The 27,054-nt window shown below is 43.9% G+C and overlaps 1 protein-coding gene across 2 annotated transcripts in view; it reads left to right on the plus strand.

The window, feature by feature from the left end:
• Window positions 1-27,054, plus strand: part of VSTM4 (V-set and transmembrane domain containing 4) — an 80,663-nt gene that overhangs the window by 45,705 nt on the left and 7,904 nt on the right. The window contains exons 5-7 of one of the 2 annotated variants that reach the window (XM_081823931.1): window positions 2,731-2,764; window positions 21,364-21,488; window positions 22,872-22,933. In XM_081823931.1, coding sequence (XP_081680057.1) covers window positions 2,731-2,764; window positions 21,364-21,488; window positions 22,872-22,933 — 221 coding nt within the window. The remainder of the gene's footprint in view (window positions 1-2,730; window positions 2,765-21,363; window positions 21,489-22,871; window positions 22,934-27,054) is intronic. The other variant, XM_081823932.1, reaches the window with a different exon arrangement.

The raw sequence follows: 27,054 nt of genomic DNA on the forward strand, positions 1-27,054 counted from the left end.
TCTGCATGGAGCACTGGGTGTTATGCACAAACAATGAATCATGGAACACTTCATCTAGAACTAATGATGTAATGTATGGGGATTAACATAAGAATAAAAAAAGAAAAAAAAAGAATAAAATAAATTTACATGCACTAAAGTAATAGAGAAAAAAAAAAAGACTCTATGAACATGCTTTAGCTGTTAGAAATTATATATCAGTCCTTTTTCTCCTTGAACTTTTATCTTCAATCTACTTCCCCCACCAAATTTTATCCCACTTTAATACAATTTTTTTGTTTACACTTCTCTGTAAAAATAATGTGTGTACAAGTTTAAATTAAGAAATTTTAAATTTCTTTATTCCATAAGTTTCTAGGTATTACATTTTTTTTCTGTATTGAGTTATTAATAGTGCACAATTAGTAAGATTTGGAAAATGAGTATAAAACTAATCAAAACTCCATAGAGAAGAAGAAGAAGGTAGCGGGAGGGGAAGAATGAAGCGGGGGAAATCGGAGGGGTAGACGAACCATGAGAGACGATGGACTCTGAAAAACAAACAGGGTTCTAGAGGGGAGGGGATGGGGGGATGGGTTAGCCTGGTGGTGGGTATTGAGGAGGGCACGTTCTGCATGGAGCACTGGGTGTTATGCACAAACAATGAATCATGGAACACTTCATCTAAAACTAATGATATAATGTATGGGGATTAACATAAGAATAAAAAAAAAAACTCCATAGATATTATCAGTTTGGATAATCAATCATAAGAAGAGCATTTTATTGGAAATGTATTTTTATTAAAATAAATTTTTATTTTACTTCGTATACCCTTGCATGAATCTGCTTCATAACGGAATTCAGCATCATTTCTATTCCTACTTTTTAAAGTATGGAATTGATGCTGAATTCTATTACTAAGAATAGAAATGATGCTGAATTCCGTTATGAAGCAGATTCATGCAAGGGTATATGATCTATCATTGAAAATGATTTTTAATACTTGACCAGCTGACAACTGATTAGGTCACTATTTAATCCTTGTTGAAAGCAAAATATTGGAAACCTCTCTGCTGGTGAAAGGTTTAGTTGCCCAGTCATTAGTCATTTGCTTTCTCAGCACTGGCCCAAACATTTCAAATAATTTCTCATTCGGTGCCTCCTGTTTTTTACCTCCATAGTCTAAGTCAGGATGGGCAAGAGGTGTGCCTCGATTTTGTGGAGAGAAACAGTGATGTGATGGAGAAGGGAGGGAAGGAAAAGGATACAGCTAGAGCTCAGGCATGTTCTGGAAGAATGAATTCTGAGGAAAGAACACCATGCTAGGTGAGGATCTAGAAACTGATTTCCTTAAAACTGCCCTTCCTAGGAGTGCCCACTGGTTTGCAAACCCCAGACAAATGATCACTGATTTATTTAATAAGCCTAGAGTTAGGCCAGGAACATATGAAGTGTTCAGTAAATACTAATTATGGTTTTATTATTGCTACATCTGTAAATTATCCAGCACAGAGTAGGTGCTTAGTAAACAGGATGCAGAAAGAGTTTATGCACTAATAAGAGGTTGTAACAGGTAAACCTAAAAAGCCCTCTCTACAGCTGAGACTGTCATGCTGGTCTGGAACCTACCCTGGTCACCTGCAGGACAGATCACTGCAAGTGTAGTAGATTAAAACAACAACGATTTTATTCGCTCACAATTCTGTAGGTCAGCGATTTCAGCTGGGCTTAGCTGAGCATTTCTTCTGGTCTTTGCTGGAGTCGCTCCTGCAGCTGCAGCCTGCTGGTGGATCAGCTGGGGCCTGGCTGCTTTGGGGCCTCACTGGGATGACTTGCTTCTGTTCAATGTGGTCTCATCTCCCAGTAGGCTAGCCAGGCTTCATTATGCGGTAGCAGAAGAGTTCCCTGCAATGAGAGAAAGAGCAAATGAGCAAACCTCAGAGCACAGGGACCTGTTATGCCTTTGCTTGTGACATATCGGTTATTGTTTCATTGGCCAAAGCACATCTGGCGGCCAAGCCCAGTGTGGGGGCGGAGTTTCACAGGGCTGTAGATAGACACAGGGAGGTGTGATTCATTGGGGCCATCGATGTAATGATCCACGACCCGACTCCGCGGCCCATGGCTTTACTTCTATTTGAAGTGAACTCAGTTGTGAGCTTAGATTGGATACCTATTAGGATAACTGCCTAGGTATTCTTATTTTTCCTCTGCTGCTAGAATCTGTTTTTTTTTTTTTTCTTCTTAATGAGACCTACTGTGGAGGATGTCTTGCTCTAAGACTGTTTTTCCAAGGGCCCCCCTGGAAGAGCGTTGATCAGAGAACAAAAAGCCAGTTTACAGAGAGGAGCATCTAAGTGGAAACAGGTTATCCCCAAAGTCTTTCTCATGGATAAGGCAGAGCTTTGAAGTTGGGTGACTGTCACTCCAGGACCTTCCAAGTTGGAACCCACCTTAACCTGGCTTGGAAAAAAAAATGACTGTTTTGGGATATGAAACTAGGAGGTCTGGGGTGTATGGTTTCATGCCTGGCTCAATCTAGGTGTGGAATATTATCGAGTCAATGTGGCGTCTGTGCTATGGTTCTGCAGTACTCATCCAAAGAGAAGTATGAAAGCCCCAAGAAGAGGCTTGTCCCAACATCTGAGCAACGCCTGGGCACCTACATTTCCCGGGGATTCCTGGAGCATATATATCTAGAGTAACATTTATTTACCATCTTCTATTTCTTTTCTTTTCTTGTTACAGCGAGACATTATTTGGTGAAATGTCCTCAGAACAGGTAGGAATATTTTCTTTCTTTTTTCAAATGAAACTCTTTGATATTTTACTTTCTATTGATATTACCAAGAAATTGGCAAAATTTGTATCTTTACTTAAGGGTCTGCAAATTAGTCTGCAGATTGGCCTAAAAATGTGTGTTCTTCATGCACTCGCATGTTTCTAGATTCCAGACTCTGGTTATCACCCCCAGAGGGTCCAGAGAAAATATGGCTCATGCTGGTTCGGAGGACTGTTTCCCCTCTTTAGGAAGAAGCTAGCAGCTGGACTGAACCACTTTGATGCCTTCTGACCACAAATCCTCTTAATTCCCTTCCACCAGTGCCTGCTTGCCCTATGCCCTGCTCTGCAGAATGTGGCCATTAGAAATATATGTGCTGAGATGCTAGCCTTCTAGCTGGTGGAACACACCTCACAGATAACATAACAGTTATAGTAGATATTGCAAACTCAGAGTTTAGAAATTTGAGACTTCTGGTTCAGACACAATGGCAGAGGTCAGTTTTTCCCTGCTCTTCCCTGCTAAGCACAACCGTAAACCCTGAAAATAATGTCAGAGACAACCACAGGAGGACTCTGAAAGGTGGTAAGAAGAAAATGATGAAAGACAAAGAAAAAAAATCTTAAAAGCAACCAGAGAGGAACGATGCATTACTTACAGGGAACACAAATTTGAATGACAGTGTAGTTTTCCTTTGATTCGATGGAAGGCAGAAAGAAGTGGCACATTTTCTTTTTTAAAAGATTTTATTTATTTCTTTCTTTTAGAGAGAGAGTGAAGGAGAGAGATAGTGCATGAGCAGGGTGGAGGGTGGAGGGGCAGAGGGAGAGAGAGAATCGCAAGCAGACTCCTTGCTAAGCACAGAGCCTGATGAGAGGCTTGATCTCACGACTCTGAGATCATGAGCTGAGCTGAAATTAAGAGTTGGGCACTTAACTGACTGAGCCACCAGGCAGCCCAAGAAGTGGCACATTTTCAAATATTGAAAGAGAAGAACCGTCAACTACAAATTCTATATCCAGCAAAACTGTCCTTTAGGAATAAAGGGGAAATAAAGACATTCTCAGATGTAGGGAAACTGAATGAATTTGTCACTGTCAGGCCTACTTTAAAAGAAAGGCTAAAATAAATTCTTGAAATAGAAGAAAAAGACTTGATACATTAGGACGGAAGAAGGAACAGTAGTGCAGAAATATGGGTCCATAAGTAAGCTCTTCTTTTCCTCATGAGTTTTAAAAATAATATTTTATAATCGAAACAAAAATTACAAAACCATCTGATACTCAGGAAGAGCAATTAAGATATTTAGAAGTGGGGAGGGGCAAGTTACCTAAATAGGAGTGAGCTTTTTGCACTTCATTGAAAGTGAGAGAAATTTGGTAAGTCACACATTTATTTATCATGCTCAAAGCAACCATTAAAGTGACTATGAAAAAATGCACTCAAAAACAGTATAGAAAAATAAAGCTAGAATCCTAAAATGTGTTCCAGTAAATTAAAGGAACAGAGGAATGATAACCACAGGAAATAAACAGAAGACAGATAATAAAATGGCAGAGTTAATTGCTAACATACTGTTTGTCTTACATAGTTTAAAACTTAAACAGTTTAAATATATCAGTCCAATGATAGAGATTGACAGAGTGGATTTAAAAAAAACACAACCCACCTACATGCTCTTTACAAGAAATTCACTTCAAACACAGTGACTTAGGTAGGTTGAAATAAAAGGATGGAAAAACTTATACCACATAAACAATACCAAAACAAATCAGGAGTGGGTATACTAATAATATGATAAAATAGACTTCAGAGCAGAGAAACTTCCTAGAAACAAAGACAGATATTAGATAATGATGAGAGGATCAATCCACCAGGAAGACAAATATCCTAAATGTATACACACCAAACAGAAGAACCACAAAGTTACATAAAGCAAAAACCGAAAGAGCTGAAAGAAGAAATGGATAAATCCACAGTTACAGTTGGCAGCTCCAGCAACCCCTCTCAGCAACCAGTAGACCTTCTAGACGGAAATTAGCAAGGGTATTGAAGATCTAAACACCACAATCAACCGACAGGACCAAATTGATACATATCGAACACTTGGACCACCAACAGCAGAACACTTGTATTTCCAGCCCCCACAGAACATTCACCATAAGATCTAGTCTATCTTAGACCAAATGTTGGGCTTTAAAACAAACCTCAACAAATTTAAAACAATAGAAATCATACAACATGTGGAAATGAAACAACACACTTTAAAAATAATACATGGATCAAAAAGGAAGTCTCAAAGGAAATAAAAAAATACAGAGAATTGACCAAAAATGAGAATAAACATAACAAAACATGTGGGATGCATCTAAAGCAGTGCAGAGGGGAGATACATGGCATTAAATGCTTACATAAGAAATTAGGAAAGCCCTCAAATCAACAATTGGGAAGTCTCACCTCAGGAAATTAGGAAAAGAGCAAAATAAACCTAAAGCAGACAGAAGGAATGAAATGATAAAGATCAAAGCATAAACTGATGAAATTGAAAATAGCAAGACAATAGAGAAAAATCAGTGAATCAAAATCTGGTTCTTGGGAGACTGCTGGGAGAAAATGGGTAAAGTGTACCCAGGATCTCTGCTTTATTTCTTATGACTGTATGTGAATCTACAATTACCTTCATAAAAACTTAAGTTAAATGTGAATTTGGATGTCCCTGGCAGATCCTGTTTTCAGCCCCAACAGTCCCTATACCTGACTGCTTTGTGTTGCTGCTGCTGAATTTGGGATCCAGAGGAACCCTGTTACTAAAATCAAAATGCAAACTTCTTTTATTGAGAGTTTACGCTCTACCAGATCATCATCTAGAGTAGTCCAACGGTGAAGAAAAGAGACGGAAATCCCTGCTTTGTGGAACTTGCCAGGCAGTGAGTGCAAATGCATGTGTCCCTGGGAGAGATGTCTGACTATGGCCAACTGAGGAGATCATCAAGTCCTCTCCCCCAAAAAAGCAACTATAAAATTGAACAAAATCCACAAAAATAACTATTCTAGCACTCTGGAAAGGCCAAAGGTATGTACTAAACTGAGAGGCTTTTATACTTGAAAAACTGCTGAGCTGCTGCTGACCACGGTGGAATTCGGTGGGGTTTTGGCCTCCAGTTGCTCTGATACTCTTCCTGCTTGCTTGGTGAGCTTCTTTCAGGGCAGGGGTTGCTGTGAGGACCCCCAGATGCTCTGTTGTGATAGAAAGGGGTGCCTGTGACTCGGAGCAGTGTGCCGTGCTCATGTTTAGCAGCAGAGGTGACCTTCTCAGGGGGATTGAGCAGGGAGGCCCAACAGCTCCACTAGCCTGAGCTTTTGGTCACAGCTGGGGCAAGTGCGTTTCTAGCTGACATAACACACATGTGCGGTGGGGAATGGAGAGCACCCAAAGGAAGAGAATAATACCGTGCAAATAGTAACAATAAGAGAGATGGTAGCTAAATTAATATCAGATAAGAGATAAGATATAATTTAAGACAAGAAATATGACTAGAGACCAAGAAGGAAATTACAAATTGTGAAGGGTCAACACACCAGGAAGATACAACAATTATAAATGTATATGGGCCTAACAACAGAAAGAAGAAAATACATGAAGAAAAACAAAATTGAATAGCTGGAGATTGCAATGGTCCACTCTCAGTAATTGATAGAATACCTAAACAGAAAATCAACAGGGGCACAGAAGATCAAGCAATTTGATTGACATAGAATACTCTACCCAATGACCACACACCATACTTGTCAAGTGCACTGAATATCCTCCAGGACAGACCATATAGCTAGGCCACAAAACAAATCCGTATAAATTTACAAGTTTTATGTATGTAAGAAATCATACAAAGTTTGTTCTCTGAGCAATAGAATTAAATAGAAATTAATGACAGAAAGAAATCTGGGAGATTTCCAAACGTTTTGAAATTTAAAACAACACACTTCTAAATAATACAAAGAAGAAATTACAAGAGAAATTAGAAAATATTTTGAGGGGCGCCTGGGTGGCTCAGTCATTAAACGTCTGCCTTCGGCTCGGGTCATGATCCCAGGGTCCTGGGATCGAGCCCCACGTCGGGCTCCCTGCTCAGCGGGAAGCCTGCTTCTCCCTCTCCCACTCCCCCTGCTTGTGTTCCTGCTTTCACTATCTCTCTCTCTGTCAAATAAGTAAATAAAATCTTTAAAAAAAAAAAAAGAAAATATTTTGAATTAAATACAAGTGAAAACAAAACACATCAAAACTTATAAGATGCTGCTAAAGCAGTGCTTAAAGAAAAAATTATGGCTTTAAATGCCCTATATTAGACAAGAAGAAAGACCTCAAATCAATAACCTAAGCTTTCACCATAAGTAACTAGAAAAAGAAGAGAAAGTGAAATCCACAGTAAGCAGAAGAAAGGGTATAATAAAGATTAGAACAGAAATCGATGACATGGAAAACACACACGCACATGCACAGAGAAAAATCAATAAAACCAGTTGGTTCTTTAAAAAGATCAATAGAATTGACAGATCTTAAGTTAGACTATACATGAAAATAAAAAAGAGAAAAAGCCAATTACCAAGTCAGGAAGCAAAAAAGAAATCACTGGGGCACTGGGGTGGCTCAGTCGATTAAGCATTTGGCTCTTGAGCTCAGCTCAGGTCTTGATCTCAGGGTCATGAGTTCAAGCCCTGCGTTGGGCTCTGTGCTGGGTGTGGAGCCTACTTAAAAGAAAAAAAAAAAAAAGAATCACTACAGACTCAACAAAAGTTAAAAGGATTATAGGAAAATATTATGAACACATTGATTCTAACAAATTAGACAACATAGATAAAATGGAAAAATTCCTAGAAAGACACAAATCACCAAAATGGATTTAAAAACAAAGCTATAAAGTGAATAAACCTGTAATAAGTCGACAAATTGAATTGCTAGCTAAAATCTTTCCAACTGAAATGGGCCCAGGCCCACATTACTTTACTGGTGAAATATATCAAGAAATAAGGAAAAAATAATACCAGGCCTTCAAAAATTATTTTAAAATTTGAGAAAGCATGATCTTTTCAACAAATAATGCTGGGATAAAATACATAAAGAACTCTTACAACTCAATAATAAGATGACAAATAACACAATTAAAACTGGACAAAAAAGGGCGCCTGGGTGGCTCAGTTGGTTAAGCGACTGCCTTCGGCTCAGGTCATGATCCTGGAGTCCCTGGATCGAGTCCCGCATCGGGCTCCCTGCTCGGCAGGGAGTCTGCTTCTCCCTCTGACCCTCCTCCCTCTCATGTGCTCTCTGTCTCTCTCATTCTCTCTGTCTCAGATAAATAAATAAAATCTTTAAAAAAAAAAAACTGGACAAAAAAGATTTGAATAGATAGGTCCCTAAAGAAGATATACAAATGGCTAACAAGTTCATGAAAATATGTTCATTAGTATTAAGAAGTGCAAATAAAACCACAGTATGATGCTACTATAAACCTGCTGCAATGGTGATAAAAAGACAATGTCAAGTGTTGGTGAGGATGTGGAGAAACTGGAACCCTGTTTGTTGCAGGTGGGGATTTAAACGGGTGTAGCTGCTTTGGAAATCAATTTGGTAGTATCTTAAAACATTAAACATAAACTTACCATATGACCCAGAAAATCTGCCCAAGAGAAATGAAAACATACGTCCACGCAAAGACATACATACTGTTGTTCACAGCTTCTTTCTTCATAATAACCAGAAGCTGGAAACAATCTAAATATAGCCAACAACTGGTGAGTGGATAAACACCATTTAGCAGTCCACTCAATAAAATACAGTTTGCTAATAAAAAGGAACAAACTGCTGATACATTCGTACATTCTGCGCATGGATGAACCTCAGAAACATTATGCTAAACGAACTAAACCAGATGCAAAAAATTACATATGGTATGATACCATCTATTTGGAATGTCCAGAAAAGGTAAATTCATAGGACCAGAAAATAATTGCTTAGGGCTGAGGTGGGAGAAGGAATTAACTATAAATGGGCAAGAGGGAACTTTTAGGGGTAATAGAAATGTTCCAAAAATAGATTGTAGTGATGGTTGCACCATTTTATAAATCTACCAGAAATTATTGAATTGTATACTTAAAATCAATGAATTTTATGGTGACTGAATTATCTCTCCATAAAGGTGCTTGTTTCTTTTTAAAAGCATGTGCTCCACAGGACTGGCATTTCAGACGGGGGGGGTGGGTTATGGCTGGGGAGCTCAGAGGCTGTGAGGGGCCAGCCTGCCAGAGCTTCTGAGGATTTGCTTGCTTTGTGGGCTCCTGTCTGGCTTTTCATTGTTAGCAAGCAGTTCCAGGCCTTTGGGCTTCTGCCTGCCCTCCTAAGTCTTACCCTCGAGTTGCCCCTATTCTGAGCTGGTGCTAAGGCTGGAAGTACAGTTAGGGTGTTCCCCAGACTGTGGGCAGGAGAGTTTGGTCTTCCCCAGGCCTGGGCTACCTCCTAGATATCAGGGATGACCACAGAGGCCCACTCAGATGCTGCCCCTCTTCCACCTGGTGCTCTTAGCGAGTCTGTTTGAGTGCCCGAGTCAAGCTGTCTCCGTGGGCATGTCTCTTGTTGGACCAGCCCACAGATCAACCTCTGGAAAGCTCGCCTTTACTCCACTGCCCCTCAGGACCATGCAGAGGAACCCTGCTCACTTGTATTCATCTTCCTGATCAGAGCCTCAGGCCAATTTGATTTCATGCAGCCCAGATTCCCTGCCACAGTGCCTCGCTAGTGAACTGGTCAGTCCTTGCCTTCCAGCTGGTTCTGGCCAGCTCTGTGCTCTGCCTCCTGTCCCCGTCATGCCAGGGGGCTCCCAGATCCCAGCTCCATCTGTGCTCTGGCAGTGGGCGGCTGGGCCCGTAGAGTCTCCAGCTATTATCAGCATCAATGTTCTTCTCGTCCTCTGACCACTTCCTCCTTAGGGAGAATGGGCAGAGAGCTCAGGGCCAGGGCAGGATGCCAGGAACGGAAACCCTCAGGCAGGGAAGGGTCCCTCAGGACGAGGCCATGCTGGTGTTGAGGCTGCGGTCACCAAGAGAAGGCCTGCCGAGTGACTGGGGCAGAACCTGGAGACCCTAGGGGTTTCAATGACTTGTTGCGAGAAGTTCATACAGAAGGAAAACGAGTCTCCTCTTGAATGTGTGTCGTTCCCGACGTCGGAAGTTGCCGTCTCCTGGGAGGGGTGGCACTGACTTTGGGGCTGGGAGAGGCTGTTCCTTTCCCATGGCTAAGTGCTCTTCTGGAGCAGAAGGCTGGGCCAGAGGGAGCCTCTCAAGGTTCTGCAAGATTTTAAATGTGCCTTCCCCAGGGAAGACAGCCCCCTGAAAGCAGCTCAATGGGTAAGCATGAAACTGCTCCTAAAGGTCCCAGAAAGTCAAATTTCAAATGAAATGCCACCAGTTGCATAGAGATGTGGTGTGTCCCCACACCATGACACCTCTTCCATGGATCCAGATACCTTCTTTCTTGTAGGTCAAGTTCAAGAAGGTTGCCAAGAAGATGGACATGGGTACCAAAAAGGCAATTCCTAATCAGTAGATTTCTTGACCTGTTGCTTGACTTCTTATTACGGGTTTGAGATAATAAAGTATTTGCAAATGGGAGAAATTGAAGTGGGCAGTATGTTCCCTGTGCCGACAACAGCAGTTACAAGACCGAAGTGATCCAAGCTTTCTTCATGTTTTCTGGCACAGGGGCACAGACTATTTATATGTTGGATAAATTATAGGCCCAGGGTTACTGTGGTTTGTGAGCTTGGTTTAAAGCATTTTCTAGTTTTTTCTGAACCATCAGAGATTTTTTTTTTTTTAAACATATCCCTCCAGTCGAAGTATGGGATTTAATTAATAACTGATTTGTTCAGGATCTTAGCGTGAAGGCAGAGATGATTTCAGAGAGAATGTAAACATATCAGCTCTAACTTGCTTCATTTTCATAATATTGCAGAGTGGTGGTATTACAGAATTTGTTTCTTCTGTGAAAGGTAATCTGCTGGGGTGTTTGAAGATTCTGGGGCCAGCCTGCCTCGGTTCAAATCTGGACTCTGACACTGATTGATGTATGCCTTTGGTTAGCTGTTCGACCTCTCTGAGGAAACGGGGACAAAGGTAGCCCTAGCACGCAGTGGTGTTGGGAGGATTGAATGAGTTAGTCTGTATAAAGTGCTTCCAATGGCGAGCTCTATGCAAGTGGTTCTGTTATTATTCAGTCATACTTACGAGTGATTCATCTATGTAGGAATTCTTGTAAGGCCCGTAGGGCAAGGATGAAATAACACACAGCCCACGCCCTTGAGGTTGGCGTCAAATGGAAGAACTAGAGAAGCAAAACCATGGCAGCACCCATGTGGTACCCACACAGCTGATGCGGGCACCCAGAGGGGGCGCTGCTAACCCCACCTTCTGGGCCGGTGGGTGGTAGGGAAAGCTTCCTGGAGATGAAATTTGGGCCAAGTATTGAAGAAGGGGTAAGAGTGTTCCAGAAGAGGGTTGGGGGAGTGCAGCACACAGAAGTGGGGAGAGAGGGGTACAGCAGCTGGGAGGCTGGGGGTCTGGCGGCACTTGGTCCACAGGAGTGAGGTGCCCTGGAGATTCAGGGCAGAGCATCAGGCAGAAGAGCCTTAGGGGGTGGCAGGGCCAGAGGCCAGGGGATGGGCACGGGGCTAAGCATTGCCACACACCATCTTCATTCCTCACCACAGCCCCATGAGTGGGTGCTGTGATTGTCCCATTCTACAGATGAAAACTGATGCACAGAGAGTGTGGATGGTGGTGAGGTCTTTGCTGGGCAGAGATGGAGCCGTGAGGGATGCCAGCCCGGGAAGCTCAGGCTTGCTTGTGAGTGCTTCAGTGCTGTCAGTCGCACAGATGAACAAGGAGGAGACGCTACAGAAAGTCAGGGCAGTGGGAGGAGAAGTGGGAAGGGTACGGCCACAGATGCTGGCCATGGCTGCAGCCCTGCCCTCCATCCCCTTGACTTTGAAAGGTCAATGCACTCTGGTCACAGGCATCAATTTGTGAATGCTTCCAACCCTTGCTGTCGTTGGGTTGGTTTTAGCCCACATACATGCTAAACGCCATCCCCTCTGGCCACGTTCACCCGAACATGGAAGGTGGCGAGTGCAGGGATAGCAGATGTGGGCGTTATGTCTCCTGGCCCCCGTCCTGCGTCTCTGACATCCTTGCTGTGCCTCTCATCCTCACCCCTTCTCCTGCCTCAGCTCTCAGGCTTAGTGCCCTTCTGTAGCCCTCAGGCAGAGGCAGGCATGAGGAGAGCCGGCCTGTGAGAGGGAGCCTGGTTGTTATTCCTCAAGTAACGTAAGGAACATTCCACCTGGATTTGGTGTCAGCTGGAGCCATGCCACCTGGCAGCTTGGTGACCTTGGGCCACTTGGCTTCTCTGGGAATTTTTCACCCTCCACAAAATGGGTACAAGTTTGCCTCTGTCCCTATCGCTCAGGGTCGCTTTGAGGATTGAATGAGCTATCAGTGGCTGTGGGCTAATTCCTCATAATTACTCACCGTGTGCCCCCGCACCTCCACCTCTGAACACTTTATGGGATTTATTTCGAATCCTCATAAAACCCTACAAGGCACAAATTAGTCTCCCCAGACTAAGAACAGGAATAAAACTGCCAACTCTTAGATAAATAGCTAGCCCTCTGGACTGTTTAAGAACCTTTTGATTCCAGGTGACAGAAGAGCTAGCGCAGTTGCTATTACCCCGGAAGGGACTTGGCTGGCTCATGTAACTAGGGATGCTGCGGTGGGCGGGCCTCAGGGAAGCTCTGTCTAGGAGACGCAGTGTCATTAGAGTGGTGGCCTCCATTCCCAGCCTGTCTCTGGGCAGTGCTGCCTCAAGGGCTGGCATGTCCTCAGGCCAGGCTGGCTCCCCTTGGGAAGAGAAAGGTGGTAGCAGGTGCATTCCCTTCTGGCCTAATGAAGGAGTTGTCTCCCTTCCTGACAGCAAACCCAATCGCACCTTAGTGTTAGGGGACCAGCCTGAACCGAGCACGGTGGCCAGAGGATGGCTGGGGTCAATCCCACCCAAACACATACCCTCAGCCCTAGGGATACAGGCGATAGATGAGGGGCACATACCCCCAGTGACCTCTCTCTGCCATTATTCTTTCAACCCAAGACGAGAACACTGCATGGAACCAATATATATTAATTAAGTGCCTCCTGATCTTCCCAGGCTGTGTTCAGAGATTTTAAATTCACAGACAAAACCAGTGGCCTGGCAGAGCATCTGCTCAGTCTTCACAAAGCTGGCAGGGAGTGGCGAGGAAGAGCTTTAACAAAGAGGCCCCCGCAGAACCTCTCGGGTTGTGTGAAGCATTTATGGTAAAAGGTCATGGAGGCTGTGGCCGGGGAGACGCCTTGGCAGCTCTCTCACAAAGGAGCAGCTTTCCTCTGATGTTGCTTGGAATGTGCACACAAAGATGTGGTAGGATGGAAGCAGCAGAAAGTAATGCACCGTGACCACCAAGGGTCTGCCGGGCTCGGGTAGGGGCACCAGTTGGGCTCGAGTTGAAGAGAACTCTGTCATGTCTGGCTCCCTATTCAAGGACTCTGAGAGGAGATTCCAGAGTAATGATGAGAATAATACTGGTAAGATAATAGTAGGTGAGACCTCTTACATGCTCACTGCATACCAGACACGGTTCTATGTTCTTGGCATGTCAAGGGAGTCATGGGAGTGGGACCCTTCATCCATCTTGAGAGGGAAGTTCTCCAACTTCTAAGTAGCTCTGGCATGTGGTCTCCATTGGCCTCGAGTAGTCCAGTGGCAGGGGAGGCCCACAGAGCACGTCCGGAAGCCTAGAGCGAGATGTCAGGAAGTTTGCCCCATTGCATGAGTCATGGGCCTTTCTCAGTGACAGCCAACCTGGGGCTGGGGGGCTGTAATCGCACTTCTCCCCACAGCTTTTTGAGATATAATTGACTGTAACTGGTAATGACGGTGAGTTGCCACCATCGTTGTTGAGACCAGTGTTCCTCCTTCAAGACTGCACACTTGACGTTACAGGACACAGGGTTACGGGGTGCTGAGTGTGCTGCAGGAAATCTTGGAGAAGGGAGCTCAGAGCTGGTTGGCAAGGAGCTCCTGGTCCTCTGGGGACCCAAATCGGGCATCGTCTGTGTCAAAACTGAGCCATGGGGGCCGGAGGAAAGGAAGCACGGGGACATTTCTGCAGATGCAATAGGCAACTAAAGCAATGATTTTTTCGAAGATGGCATGGAGCAAGAAGGGCTCGGGAGAAGATGGCTCCAAGAAGCAGCCCCGGGGTGGGGGGGTGTTGGCAGGACCACGACCAGCGCCATTCCCCAGGGGCTTTCCGGGCTGGGTTCGTTTGACTGACAAACAACACTTGGCATCTCTGGCCATCCCAGTTCAAACTGCAACAAATCCCTTTGCTTTGCGGCATGGGACAGACAGCTGTGTGCCCAGGGACGAGGGTGCTGGCTCATTAGATGGAAACGAGATTAAAGAGACCTCAAGGAAGGATTTTGATTCGTAGTTCCTGTGTTGAGGCACAAAGATTGCCCTGGACCAAAGGAAACACTTGGCATGTGGGGGGTGAGGGTTGGATGTACTAAAGCTCCTCGGCACGGGCGGTTAGCCGCCCCTCTCGTATTATCCCAGGGAGAGGCGGGGCATTAGGACGGTCACTGATGGTTGGATGAGGACTTCTATGCCACAGGCACTGTGCTTCCATATGAGGGCGCTTTGATCTCATATTTAGTTATGGAGGCAAGATGTGGCTGGGTCTATGAGTCTTAGTTATAATTGTGTTCTTTGGGGGGGGGTATCAGTTCTATTTGTGCTGTTTTTTTTTTTTTAAAGATTTTATTTATTTATTTGAGAGAATGAGAGACAGAGAGCACGAGAGGGGAGAGGGTCAGAGGGAGAAGCAGACCCCCCGCTGAGCAGGGAGCCTGATGCGGGACTCGATCCTGGGACTCCAGGATCATGACCTGAGCCGAAGGCAGTCGCTCAACCAACTGAGCCACCCAGGCGCCCTATTTGTGCTGTTTTATTGTTTGTTTTTTTTTTCTACTCCCGAACACTCTTAGCTATAGAGTAGAGGCGCCAAATTTCCACATGGCCAGCCTACCCCCTCCCACCTCCATTTTGACAGCTGACATCACTTATTCCAGATAGTTCCAGGTACGAGAACATGCTCCCCTCCTCCTCTGCCCAATCTTGGGCCACCAGCCCCAGCTCCTGCCTCCAAGTGCCCAGCACTCAGGTTGGCCCCTCTTCCCCCGACCCAGGCAGGGCTTTAGCAGCTGTAACAGTCCCAGATTTAGTACAGACTTACATGCAGTGGAATGCTGATCTCGCCTTTCAGTACCTTCTCTTTAGGGAGCTAAATGCCCAGAGCAGCCATTATGTATCTGGCATGATCTACCCTCTTCCTGTCCTAGTTTTCTTATTCTCTGTTGTCTGGGCTGGACCCAGAGTCCTTGCTTCAGGGCCAAGGAGACAGGCCAACCTGGATCAGATCCCACATCTCCTGCCTGAACTTCTCTGAGGCTTCATTTTCCCCATCTGGGAGGGTCCAAGACTCTGGATATCACACACTTCTCACAGTGCCTTGCACAGGATAGGGGCACATGGAGCTCTTATTAATTTAAGTCCGGCAAAATACAGTTGCTCACAATGTGCTCAATACCTAGCAAAATCCAGGTTGCCTGCTTCATCTGGTGTCCTGGCGTAGCTCTCCGTTGCTCAGGGGTGCAGCCTCTTCCTCCTCCTTACCCACCGGCTGTGTGTTCTGCTGCTTCCTAGACGACACCACTGTCTCTGGGGCAGTAGGAGGGCATGCTGTACCATCTCGGGCGGAAAGATTTTCTGGTCGAACTTTAAGTTGTAACTTGCAGCCCTCCCCTCAGGGCCACGACATGGTGTCAGGAGATACCCAAGGGGCAGCATTGTTCTCCCCGAGGCACAGCATGAAACCTCCCCCGCTGCACCCACACACCAGAGAGTTGGGTTAGTGCTACTGAGGCACTTCGTGCAGCTCGTCCAATTTAGGCTCCGCTAGCCCATCTCACTCTCATTATAACCCTGTGCGATAAATGGCAAGTGTACGTCTTCCCATTTTACAGATTGGGGGATGAGGCCCAGGAAGCGAGTGACTTGCCCAGGGTCACCCCTCTAATCAGAGTGGAACCTGCTTTAGTGCAGACCCAATCCCCTTGTCCAGTGCCCATTCACTAGATACGACCACATGTGGCGCAGAGCAGAGGTGCCCAGCCCTTGTGGGAGGGAGACGCCCATGGGGGTAGCCGGGCCAGAACCTTATACCTGTCACACACGCATGCCAGCCACGCGGCCCTGCTTGGAGCCAGAAAGGCAGCCCTGTTTTCCACAGGGGAACCACATAGCTCTCTCATTTAGACGGAGTTTCCGGCCTGTTCTCTATCTTTTTGGGTTTGACTGGCTCCAGCAATGCTCACTCCCTCGTGTCAGAGACAAAACACAGTCCTGTTCCAATCTCAGATATAGAATAACTTTCTGGTAAGTGAATCATAATGTGGAGTTTCTTTGTCAAAAATTTCTGCCAGTCTTGCTGGCTCAGTGGGAGACATAGTATTCTGTGAGCAAAATCATCTGTCATGTCATGGGGGGGTGACTCATTGTATATGAATTCTCACTGTTGAAGTATGAATTAGAGCTAAATTTAGTTTAGTGCAGTTTTGCTGTTCTGAAGGAAAACGGTGATGACAAAGCAGATCTTTTTCAGCTTACTGAACGCCCTGGGCCTGAAAGCACGCATTTATACAAATGATGTCCCAAAACTTTCATTTTATATTAAAGAGCTAAAGAACTAAGTCCAAGAAAAGAGAAGACAAGGGGAAATCTTTGATTCTGCAGGGTGTGAGGTGCAGCTGGGGAGGACGATCCAAGCTCAGAGGCAACAGACAGAAAGAAAACACTGAATGATTTTAGCAAAAGAAACAAGTCACTGTGCATTTAACAAGAAACCACAATTCAAAGGGAATTGGGGGAAATGTTTGCAATAAATATGTCAGACCAATGTGAAAGGTGCATGCAAACCTGTAGGAAAAACTCAGGACCCTAATACATTATAGCAGATGTCCATACATCATTCGTAAAAGGGGAAACATGATTAGACACATGCTGGAAATGCTCATTCTCACTGGCAGTCAGAGAAATGCAAGTAAAAGGGAGATCACAGTTTTATTCATTAAGCGAGTAATTTTTTTAAGCTGATAAACCTGGTGTTGAATTTAGGCTGAAGACAGAGATACCCTCGTCCACAGTGACTGTGAGGTAGTACTAACTTGTTGGAGATCATTTGGACAGTGGGGATTAGACACCCTTTAAAATGGTCCTCCCCCATGAACTAGTAATCCCAGCTCTAAGATTCTCACCTAAAACAAAAGTCCAAGAGTGGGAAACTATGATGCACAAATACATTTATGGCAGTATTACTCAGGTATCAATATTACTTAGATGTCAGGGATTGGCTGAGAAGACCGTGGCATAGCTTCTCACCGGAATAGTATGAGGATGTAACAATATGGAAAAGAGAGATTAGGTAAAAAGAAGGGCACGAAAGTATAAATATGTTATGACAAAAAAAAATACAATGTATAAAAATCAAGGAAGGGTTGAAACTTAATGTCTCCACGAAAGCTTGGACATGGATAAACACTGCTGGCAGTGTTATTCATAATGGCCCAAGCTTGGAAGCAGCCAACATATTCTACGGTACAGGAATGGATAAAAAAGCTGTGGTACATCCAGACAGTGGAGTATCATTCAGGGCTAATAAGACATGAGCTATCAAGCCATGAAAAGACTTGGAGGAAACTTTATTTTTTTTTCTTTTTCTTTTTTTTTTTTATTATGTTATGTTAATCACCATACATTACATCATTAGTTTTTGATGTAGTGTTCCATGATTCATTGTTTGCCTATAACACCCAGTGCTCCATGCAGAACGTGGCCTCTTTAATACCCACCACCAGGCTAACCCATCCCCCCACCCCCTCCCCTCTAGAAACCTCAGTTTGTTTCTCAGAGTCCATAGTCTCTCATGGTTCGTCTCCCCTTGGAGGAAACTTTAAATACTAAGTGAAAGAAGCTGCTACCTAGTGTATGATTGCACCTATGTAAGATTGCCGAGAAGGCAAAACTATGGAGACAGTAAATAGATTTGTGGTTGCCAAGGGTTGGGGGGCAGGAGGGATGAATGGGTGGAGCACAGAGGTTTTGGGGGCAGTTCAGCTATTCGGTCTGATACTACACGGTGGATACATTATGTATTTGTCCAAACCCATGGAACTCACCCAAAGGGAGCCCTAATGTAAATTATGGACTTTGGGTGCTAATGATGTCTTGATGTAGGTTCATCAGTTATAACAAACGTCCCACCATGGCGGGGGATGTTGATGATGGGAGAGGTTGCACATATGGCGGGGGGGGTGGGGGGGCATATGAAAAATCTCTGTACCTTTTGCTCCGTTTTGCCGTGAACCTAAAACTTCTCTAAAAAAAAAAAAAATGAAGTCCATTAAAAAAATTAAGCAAGAAAGAGGAAAAAGACTGGAAATATTTAAATAGGCTGTGTTTTGGTTAGGCTAGACTTATTTATTTTCCTTTTTCTCCATGCCTGTAATTACCATTTGAAAACATGAACGTGCATTAATTTATAATGGAAAGAAAAAAATAAACAAAGAGTTTAAAGCTATGAGATGAAGCTGTACCTGCAGTTGTGTATTTAAACAATTCTGAGAGTTTTTGATCCCTTGTTTCTTCTTAGTGGTCAGCGTTTTGTAAACGCACATTCCTTTGGGCTATTTGTGAGTTTACACAATTGACCCTGTACTCTCAACTTATGGCCAGTTGGAGTTTCAGTTCCCAGTAAAAATAAGCCATCTTTGGGGACTCTCAGCACAATCTGTATTCTTGGAATCTTTCCCACAATGCGTGAGTCAGTCTTTGTTAATTTTAAAAACCCTAGGACTCTAGGGCCGCCTGGGTGGCTCAGTCGTTAAGCATCTGCCTTGGGCTCAGGTCATGATCCCAGGGTCCTGGGATCGAGCCCCGTGTCAGGCTCCCTGCTCCGCAGGAAGCCTGCTTCTCCCTCTCCCATTCCCCCTGCTTGTGTTCTCTCTCTCACTGTCTCTTTCTGTCAAATAAATAAATAAAATCTTAAACAAAACAAAACAAAACCCTAGAACTCTGTTAGAATAGCCTACCTTCTCTTAAGTGTATGCAGATATTTATTTGTGTTTAATTTACTGTTTTGCAATGATTATGTTTTTTTAATGATTATACAATCACATGGTTTAAAAATTAAAATTAAAAAGTTAAATAATTGGGGCGCCTGGGTGGCTCAGTCGATTAAGCGTCTGCCTTTGGCTCAGATCATGATCCCAGCATCCTGGGATCTAGTCCCACGTTGGGCTCCCTGCTCAGCAAGAGCCTGCTTCTCCATCTCCTGCTCCCCCTGCTTGTGCTCTCCCTCTCTTTCTGTCAAATAAATAAAATCTTTAAAAAAAAAGGTTAAATAATTGACTAAAAATATATATAGTGATAATTCTTCCTGCCTGGTCTCCCATCTGCTTTGTTCCTCAGCACCCCCATTTTAAGGAACCACTATTTTATTTTTTTAATTTTATTTATTTATTTATTTATTTATTTATTTATTTATTATTTGAGAGAGAGTGAGCAAGCAGGCGAATGGGGCGAGGGGCAGGGGAAGAGGGAGAGGCAGAGAATCCCAAGCAGACTCTGTGCTGAGTGTAGAGCTGGACGTGGGACTCCATCTCATGACCCTGAGATCATGACCTCAGCTGAAGGCAAGAGTTGGACGCTTAACCGACTGAGCCACCCAGGTGCCCCAGGAACCACTATTTTAAAATTCTTTGGACTGCTTCCAGAATTTCTTTATGCATGTATATGCAAACACTAATATATATTTTTATTTTTCCCTATTTTTATACAAAAAGGGGCACATTTTATACATTGTCTAACACCCAGCTTTTCCACTTAGCAATGTATCTTTCCTCATCAGCGCATAAATAGCTTCTTACTCCTCTTTGCAGCTACAGAGAACCCCACATGTGTATTTGTAGACTCACCACCATTTCCTTAACCAGTCCCCTGCTGATGGACAATTGGGTTCTTTCTGATCCATTGCTATCAACAACAGCACCATAAGGACGATTCTTACATGTACATTTCATACACGTGCAGGGATATCCACAGAATAAATTCCCGGAAGTGAAATTGCTGGGTCAGAGTATAAGCCTCTATAGCTCTGATTGCCAAATTATTCTGATTGCCAGGTTATTCTGATTGCCAAGTTATTCTCCTTCGGGAAGGGTTTACACTCATACCAGCCCTACTTCTGAGTGCCCGATTCTCTACATCCTTGGCAAAAGAGTGCTTTGCTTCCAGTGTGATTATTGTCATTCTGATGTGTGGAGAAAGGAAGTGCAGTGTGTTTTAATTTGGCTTCCTTTCGTGAAGGAGCCTTAGCGTGTTTTCATAGGTAAGAGCCTTTCCTCTCATGTGATAACTGCTTACTGCCTTCCTTCATTTTGATTATTAGGCAGTTGGTCATAGTCTTACGGACTTCTAGAAATTCTTTATGTATTAGGGAGATAACCTCTCTTGGTAACTGCACCTACCTGACTGGAACATGTGTCTCAGGACAAGAGATTCTGAAAGGGGCCTTTGCTGGAGCCAATACGACACATTTGAGTTAAGAGTGATAGCCATTCAAGGAAGTGCGTGGACTCCAGCCCACATGTAGCATCAAGGTTTCCCATCAAGCCAGTCTGTGTGTGTAACTTTTGTCACTTAACGCCTTTACATCTTGGTTTTCTTACCTGCAATATAAGGCTTATCAGTACCATCATTCTGGGTAACACATACAAAGAACCTGATAGCACAGTGATTGCACAGGGCCAGATAACTGAAAACACCCACAGCCCTCCTCAGGGTGAAGCTGCTTCTCTCTACTAAAGGTAAAGTTACAGCAGGAAAAGAAAGTGTGAACAATCATGGGGGACCCTGGAGAATTCTGGGTGCAGCTCCCACAGTCCTTTGGCCCTTGCATAGGAGGTGCTCTATTCGTGGATTGTGAACCATAAAAATACGTGCAAATCTTAGTTTTAGGGTAGCTCAAGCAGAAGTTTCTAATCGTTTCTTAATACCCTACTGGTGATGTGGCCAAGCCAGACTGTGTTCCTGATGCAACCTGTATAAACCATCAATCTCTGCATCTGTAACTGTGTAGACAAGCTGGCCCTGGATCTCTCCAGGGATCTTTGAACGTTAAACAGCACATTATACATCACTAACTAGCTCACCTCACCATCCTTATCTTAGCCACAGGTCAGTACTAGACCTCCCAGCATCCCTGGAGACCAACATAGAGTGATCCCAGTCCAGCTGTAAGAGAACTTCACCTTACGTAGGTACTCAGGAAGCCCACAGAAACTATGGCTTCCTTTCCCTTTTTCTGGAACAAACCTGCTTTTGCCTTTACCAGGACTCTCTTCTTGTATAGCTCAGGGGAGACGGTGACCAGTGTGACCAGCTTGGCTCCACTGCAACCCAAGAAGGGCAAGAGGCGGAAGGAGAAGGCCGACGTTCCTCCTGCAGTGCCTGCCAAAGGTAGGAGGCTAGCCTACAGTTACCCACGTGGGAGCCAGCACGGCTGATCTAGAAGTGGGTCTGGGGTCTGCAGTGGGATCGGGACGGGGGAGTAGACAGATGGAGGATGTGACATCTGCTGATGATATGGCTTGCAGAACCCCACCTAGATTCTGATCATAACTGAGCCCCATCACCGAGGTGGGGCTGGGGGTGGTGCGCTGGCCCAGCATGGCATTAGTGGGGAGATGGGAGGGGGGAGGTCAATGTGCACAGATTGATTCCACAGTGTACTTCACCTTGAACTATTAACATTCTCACACATAGTAGGGTGGGACAAAGGGGTATCAACATCTTCTTGGTTCATTCAAGGGAATGAAGCCTCTCTGATTTTTCTAAGGATGTAAACCAGGTATGTAGTTTATTTTGGATTTGTTCTGGGGATAAAATGAGGGTTAGTCTTTGATTCCAGTTGTAATGTAGAGCAACATAGGTGAGAAAGATGAATGTTTCTGGAGAACTGCTCATGTCTTAGGAGAACTGAGACCATTTACAGATAGTTCCTAAAATAACTGTGGCCAGTTTTGGAGATGTTCATACCTCAAAGAGTTTGAAATGTAGTTGGAAGTACTAGGACTGTCCCCTAGAGATCCTTGGGGTCCTTTGCTAAAAGCCACTGGTGCTCAGGCTGAACACATGTTGGGTAGACAGAGGAGCTGGAAGGCCTGGGCATTCTGGGAGGCATGACAAGTTGTCAGTCTGGGGAGGGAAGGGGGCAGAGAACCCTGCGTAACGTCTCATTCAATCAGAGTAGATAGTACCTTACCTTACAAAAGATGAGAGTGAGCCTCAGAGAGCTAAGTGGTAGAGTCTGGCTTGGAGGTGAGGCTGCCTAACTTTCAAGGTCAAGTTCAAGTTCCAAAACATTGAAGTACTCATTACATGATATTTGGGGGGGAAGAGCCTCAATTTTCTCCTCTGTTAAATGGGGACAGTAAGACCCGCCTCCCTGATGACCTCTGAGGGCTGCTCTGAGGGTCGGGGTCACTGCTTTAACTGTTACTGTGTAGTTAGGATGAAGCCCAGGGAAGTTCCCGGCCTCAGGCTTTACCAGACATACCTGGTTCTCACCTGCACACCTGACCTCTTGGTAGCTGGCAGTGTTTTATGCAGAGTTGTTTCATTGACCTTGCTGTTGGGAGATTATGACATGTCCAAAGACTAGGGGAGGATTGCTCTCCATGGAGGGGCACCCAGTGATGCCTAGATCAGAAACCGAACTTCTTCCGTGGGGGCAGGGAGGGGTATGTGAGTCTCCACAGAGTATGTCTGTGATGCTCATGCTACGTGGGTGTTACAAGTCCTGGAGGAAATGCAAGCTAAACCCTTGACATCCTTCCACAGCTCCCATAGCTACCACATTCCATAAACCGAAGCTGCTGAAACCACAAAGGAAAGTCGCCCTGGTGAGTAACCATATTCTGTGTTGTTGTTGTCCCCTCAAGCCTTAAACACACGTGAGGTCCAAGGAGTACCTTGACTGACTCAAAATGTGCTGCAAGTTCTTGGTGCTTCCGTCCCCAAATAAAGGCATTCTCTCTTCTTGGGTCAGCTTTTGAGCCATCTTTTCTTCACATCTGGTTCCCGCAGTGGCTTTTATTTATTTATTTATTTTTTTAAAGATTTTATTTATTTATTTGAGAGAGAGAGAATGAGAGAGAGTGAGTACATGAGAGGGGGAGGGTCAGAGGGAGAAGCAGACTCCCCGCTGAGCAGGGAGCCCGATGCGGGACTCGATCCAGGGACTCCCGGATCATGACCTGAGCCGAAGGCAGTCGCCCAACCAACTGAGCCACCCAGGCGCCCCCGCAGTGGCTTTTAAAAAATCCAGGGAGAACCATGTTCCATTAGAAATGCTGTTTTTCAAAAAGAAGGGGGAAAAAAAAAGCCACACTCCAGAAGGTATAAATAGAATATGGACCTGTTTATGTAAATTTACCTGATAACGACTCTGAAGAGACTGCTGAAGAACCTTCCAGAAAATATGTCATAGCTATTTATTTTGAAATAACTGTAGATTTACAGAAGAGTTGTAAAGACACGGCGAGTTCCTGTCTGCTCTTCACCCACCTTCTCCTAGGGTGAGCATCTCACATGGCCCTGGTGTCTTTGTCAAAAGTAACATTACCATCAGCACATTGCCGTTAACCACACTCCAGACTTCGGCCAGATTTCAGCAGTTTCTCCACCCATGTTCTTCTCCTGTTCCAGGATCCAGTTCAAGATATCACATTGCACTTAGTTGTCGTGCATCCTTAGTCTCCTCTAGTCTGACGTTCCCTAATCTTTTTTTCTTTTGTGGCCTTGACACTTCTGAAGAGAAGCAGCCAGTTATTTTTTTATAATGTCCCTTGATTTGGCTTTCTCTGAGATTTTCTGATGAGTAGAGATGAGGTTCTGGATTTTGGACAAGAATACAGAAGTGATATTTCCTCCTCATGGCATGTTTTTGGGGATGCATGATATCAATATGTCTTATTAGTGACATTAATCACGATAGCTTGGTTCGTTAGGGTGGTGTTTTCTGGGCTTCCTCCATACAAAGTTACTATTTTCCCCTTTCCATACCTGTTTGTTAGAAGCCAGTCACTAGGGACGCCTGGGTGGCTCAGTCGGTTAAGCGTCTGCCTTCGGCTCAGGTCATGATCCCAGGGTCCTGGGATCGAGTCCCACATTGGGCTCCCTGCTCGGTGGGGAGCATGCTTCTCCCTCTCCCTCTGCCTACCACTCCCCCTGCTTGTGCTCTCTCTCTCTCTCTGACAAATAAATAAATAAAATCTAAAAAAAAAAAAAAAGCCAGTCACTAAGTCCAGTTCACACTCAGGGAGAGGAGAGAAGCTCCCTGTTCTAAAGGAGGAATATTAAAGAATTTGTGGACATCTGTTAACCACCACAGTAATTAATAAATATTTTAGGGGAGATATGTCAAGTATAAGCAAATATCCTGTTTTTCCTTGAACTTTTGCCCACGATTTTAGTGTTCATCAATGGATTTTGCTTGTAGCAGTTATTGCTATGGTGTACTGATGGTGGTTTTGTATTTTCCTTAATCCTTCTATTTTTACTGGGGCACCTGGGTGGCTCAGTCGGTTAAGCGTCTGCCTTCGGCTCAGGTCATGATCCTGGGGTCCTGGGATCGAGTCCCACGTCGGGCTCCTGGCTTGGTGGGGAGTCTGCTTCTCCCTCTGCCTCTCTCCCTGCTTGTGCTCTCTTTCTCTCTCTGTGTATCTCTGTCTCGAATAAATAAAAAAATCTTTTAAAAAATCCTTCTATTTTTACTACTTGAAATTCTTTTGTAAGGAAAAGCTGGACACCTTCTCTCATTTATTTATTCACTAATTTCTATCAGTATGGGTGCATGGATATGAAAAATTTTAAGTTCTAATTATTTACTTTGTCGCTAACATTGCTTAGCAGTTGTATATTTGTGTGTGAGAGAAAGAGAGACAGAGAGAGACAGACAGGCAGAGGGGGAGGGAGAGAGAGAGAGACTGAGAGGCAGAGATATTGGCAGCCCTATTCTAAAATGTGGATGTACTGGGAAGGGCTGAAATGATCTTGAAGGAAAAGAACAAAGTGGAGAATTTATATACCAATTCTCAAGACTTACCTTAAAGCCACAATAATTAACAAACTATGATATGAGCACAAAGATAGATAAATAGATCAAAGGAACAGAATAAAGAGCTCCAAACAGATCTATATATGTATTGTCACTTGATTTATTACAAAAGTGACATTGCAAGTCAGGGGAGGGATTACTTTTCAATATAGGGTGATAGGTCTGTTGGATATCCATATGAAGAACAATGATCCGTTACCCCTGCTTTATACCATAGACAAAAATTAGAGAAGAATCATAGACTTAAATAGGAAAGGTAAATATAAAGCTTCCTAAAGATTGCGTATCTCCCTAACTTCAGCTCAGGCAAAGACTGTTTAAAACAAGACTCCCTAAGTACCGACCATAAAGGAAAAGATGGAAAAATTTGGATTACCTTAAAATTTAGAATGTTGATTGTTGGGGTGCCTGGGTGATTGGGTTGGTTGAGCATCCAACTCTTGATTTCAGCTCTGGCTGTGATCTCAGGGTTGTGGGATCGAGCCCCCTTTGGACTCCATACTCAGTGCGGAATTGGCTTGAGATTTTCTCTCTTCCTCTCCCTCTGCCCCTCCCCCTGCTCTCTCTCTATCTCTCTAAAAATAAAAATAAATAAATAAAAAATCTTAAAGTTCAGACTGTTGATTGTGATTTAAAGGCACCAAGAAAGAATGCAAAGGCAAACCACAGTTTGGAAGAACATCCAGCATGCATGCATCTAACAAAGGATTCTTATCTAGAATGTCTGAACACCTACAAATCAATAGGAAATAAAAGGACAACTCTACAAAAAAGTATAATAAGCAGAAGTCTTCAACATGCACTTCACAAAAGGAGATACACCAATAGTAAGCACATGAAAAGTATTTAACCTCATTGGCATCATGGCAATGCAAGTTAAAAAGCGTAAAGTTTACATCTAGGAGGATGGCTGAAATGGAACACTGGTTTCTTTTTTTTGCCTGTTTTTCTCTGACCCATTGGGAATTTGGGAATGTATCCAGTTTTATCTGTTTGTCAGATTCTTTTTTATTTTACTTTATGTTTTGTGTTTCAATAATCATTCCTTGCCAGTTTTATTAAACTTCATCCCTACATTCTAAGCAGTTATTTGAACTAAACATTTACTAACTTTATTATTATTCTTTCTTGAATCTAATGTCTTCTCCCCAAATATCTTTCTTTGCATTTACATTTGAGCAATTTGCCCGGGAATGGAATTCTAGTTTTATAAGCTTTTTCCACTCTGTTCTGAGAAATAAGCTGAATACTTTATGTTCATTTCTATTTACTTCCCATATTGCCCAGGGTAAATGCCAAACTCCATACTGTGGCCTATAATACCCTATATCATACAAGCCACATACGTCATTTAAATTTTTTAGTATCCACATTAAAGAAGGAAAAAGAAACAGGTGGAACCAATTTTAATAATATGGTTTATTTAACCCAGTATAGCAAAAAGATTATCATTTAAACATATAATCTATGCAGAAATTATTCATGAAATATTTTACATGCTTTTTATTCTCCAAAGCCTTCAAAATCCAGTGTATATTTTACACCTACTGCACATCTCATTTCAGAGCCACATTTTCAGTGCTTAACAGCCACATTTGACTAGTGGCTACCATATTGGAAAGCTCAGCTGTATATGATCCAGCCCCCATTAGCTCTTTGACATCATTTTTGCCACTGTCTCCCTTCTTTGTTTCCCTCTGGCCATCCTGGCCTCCTTGCTAGTCCTTAAACATACCAGGCATGTTCTGGAAGGGCGTTTGCACCAGTTGTTCACTCTGCCCGGAACGTTCTCCCCAGGATATGCTTGCGGCTTGTCACTCACCCCGTAAGGTCTCTATGCAGATATCACCTTGATGGAGAAACCATCCTGAAATCCTATATAAAACACTGCTCACCCTCTGACGG

The sequence above is a fragment of the Leptonychotes weddellii genome, chromosome 6, assembly GCF_054177405.1.
Source record: "Leptonychotes weddellii isolate Sample4059 chromosome 6, ASM5417740v2, whole genome shotgun sequence".
NCBI lineage: Eukaryota > Metazoa > Chordata > Mammalia > Carnivora > Phocidae > Leptonychotes > Leptonychotes weddellii.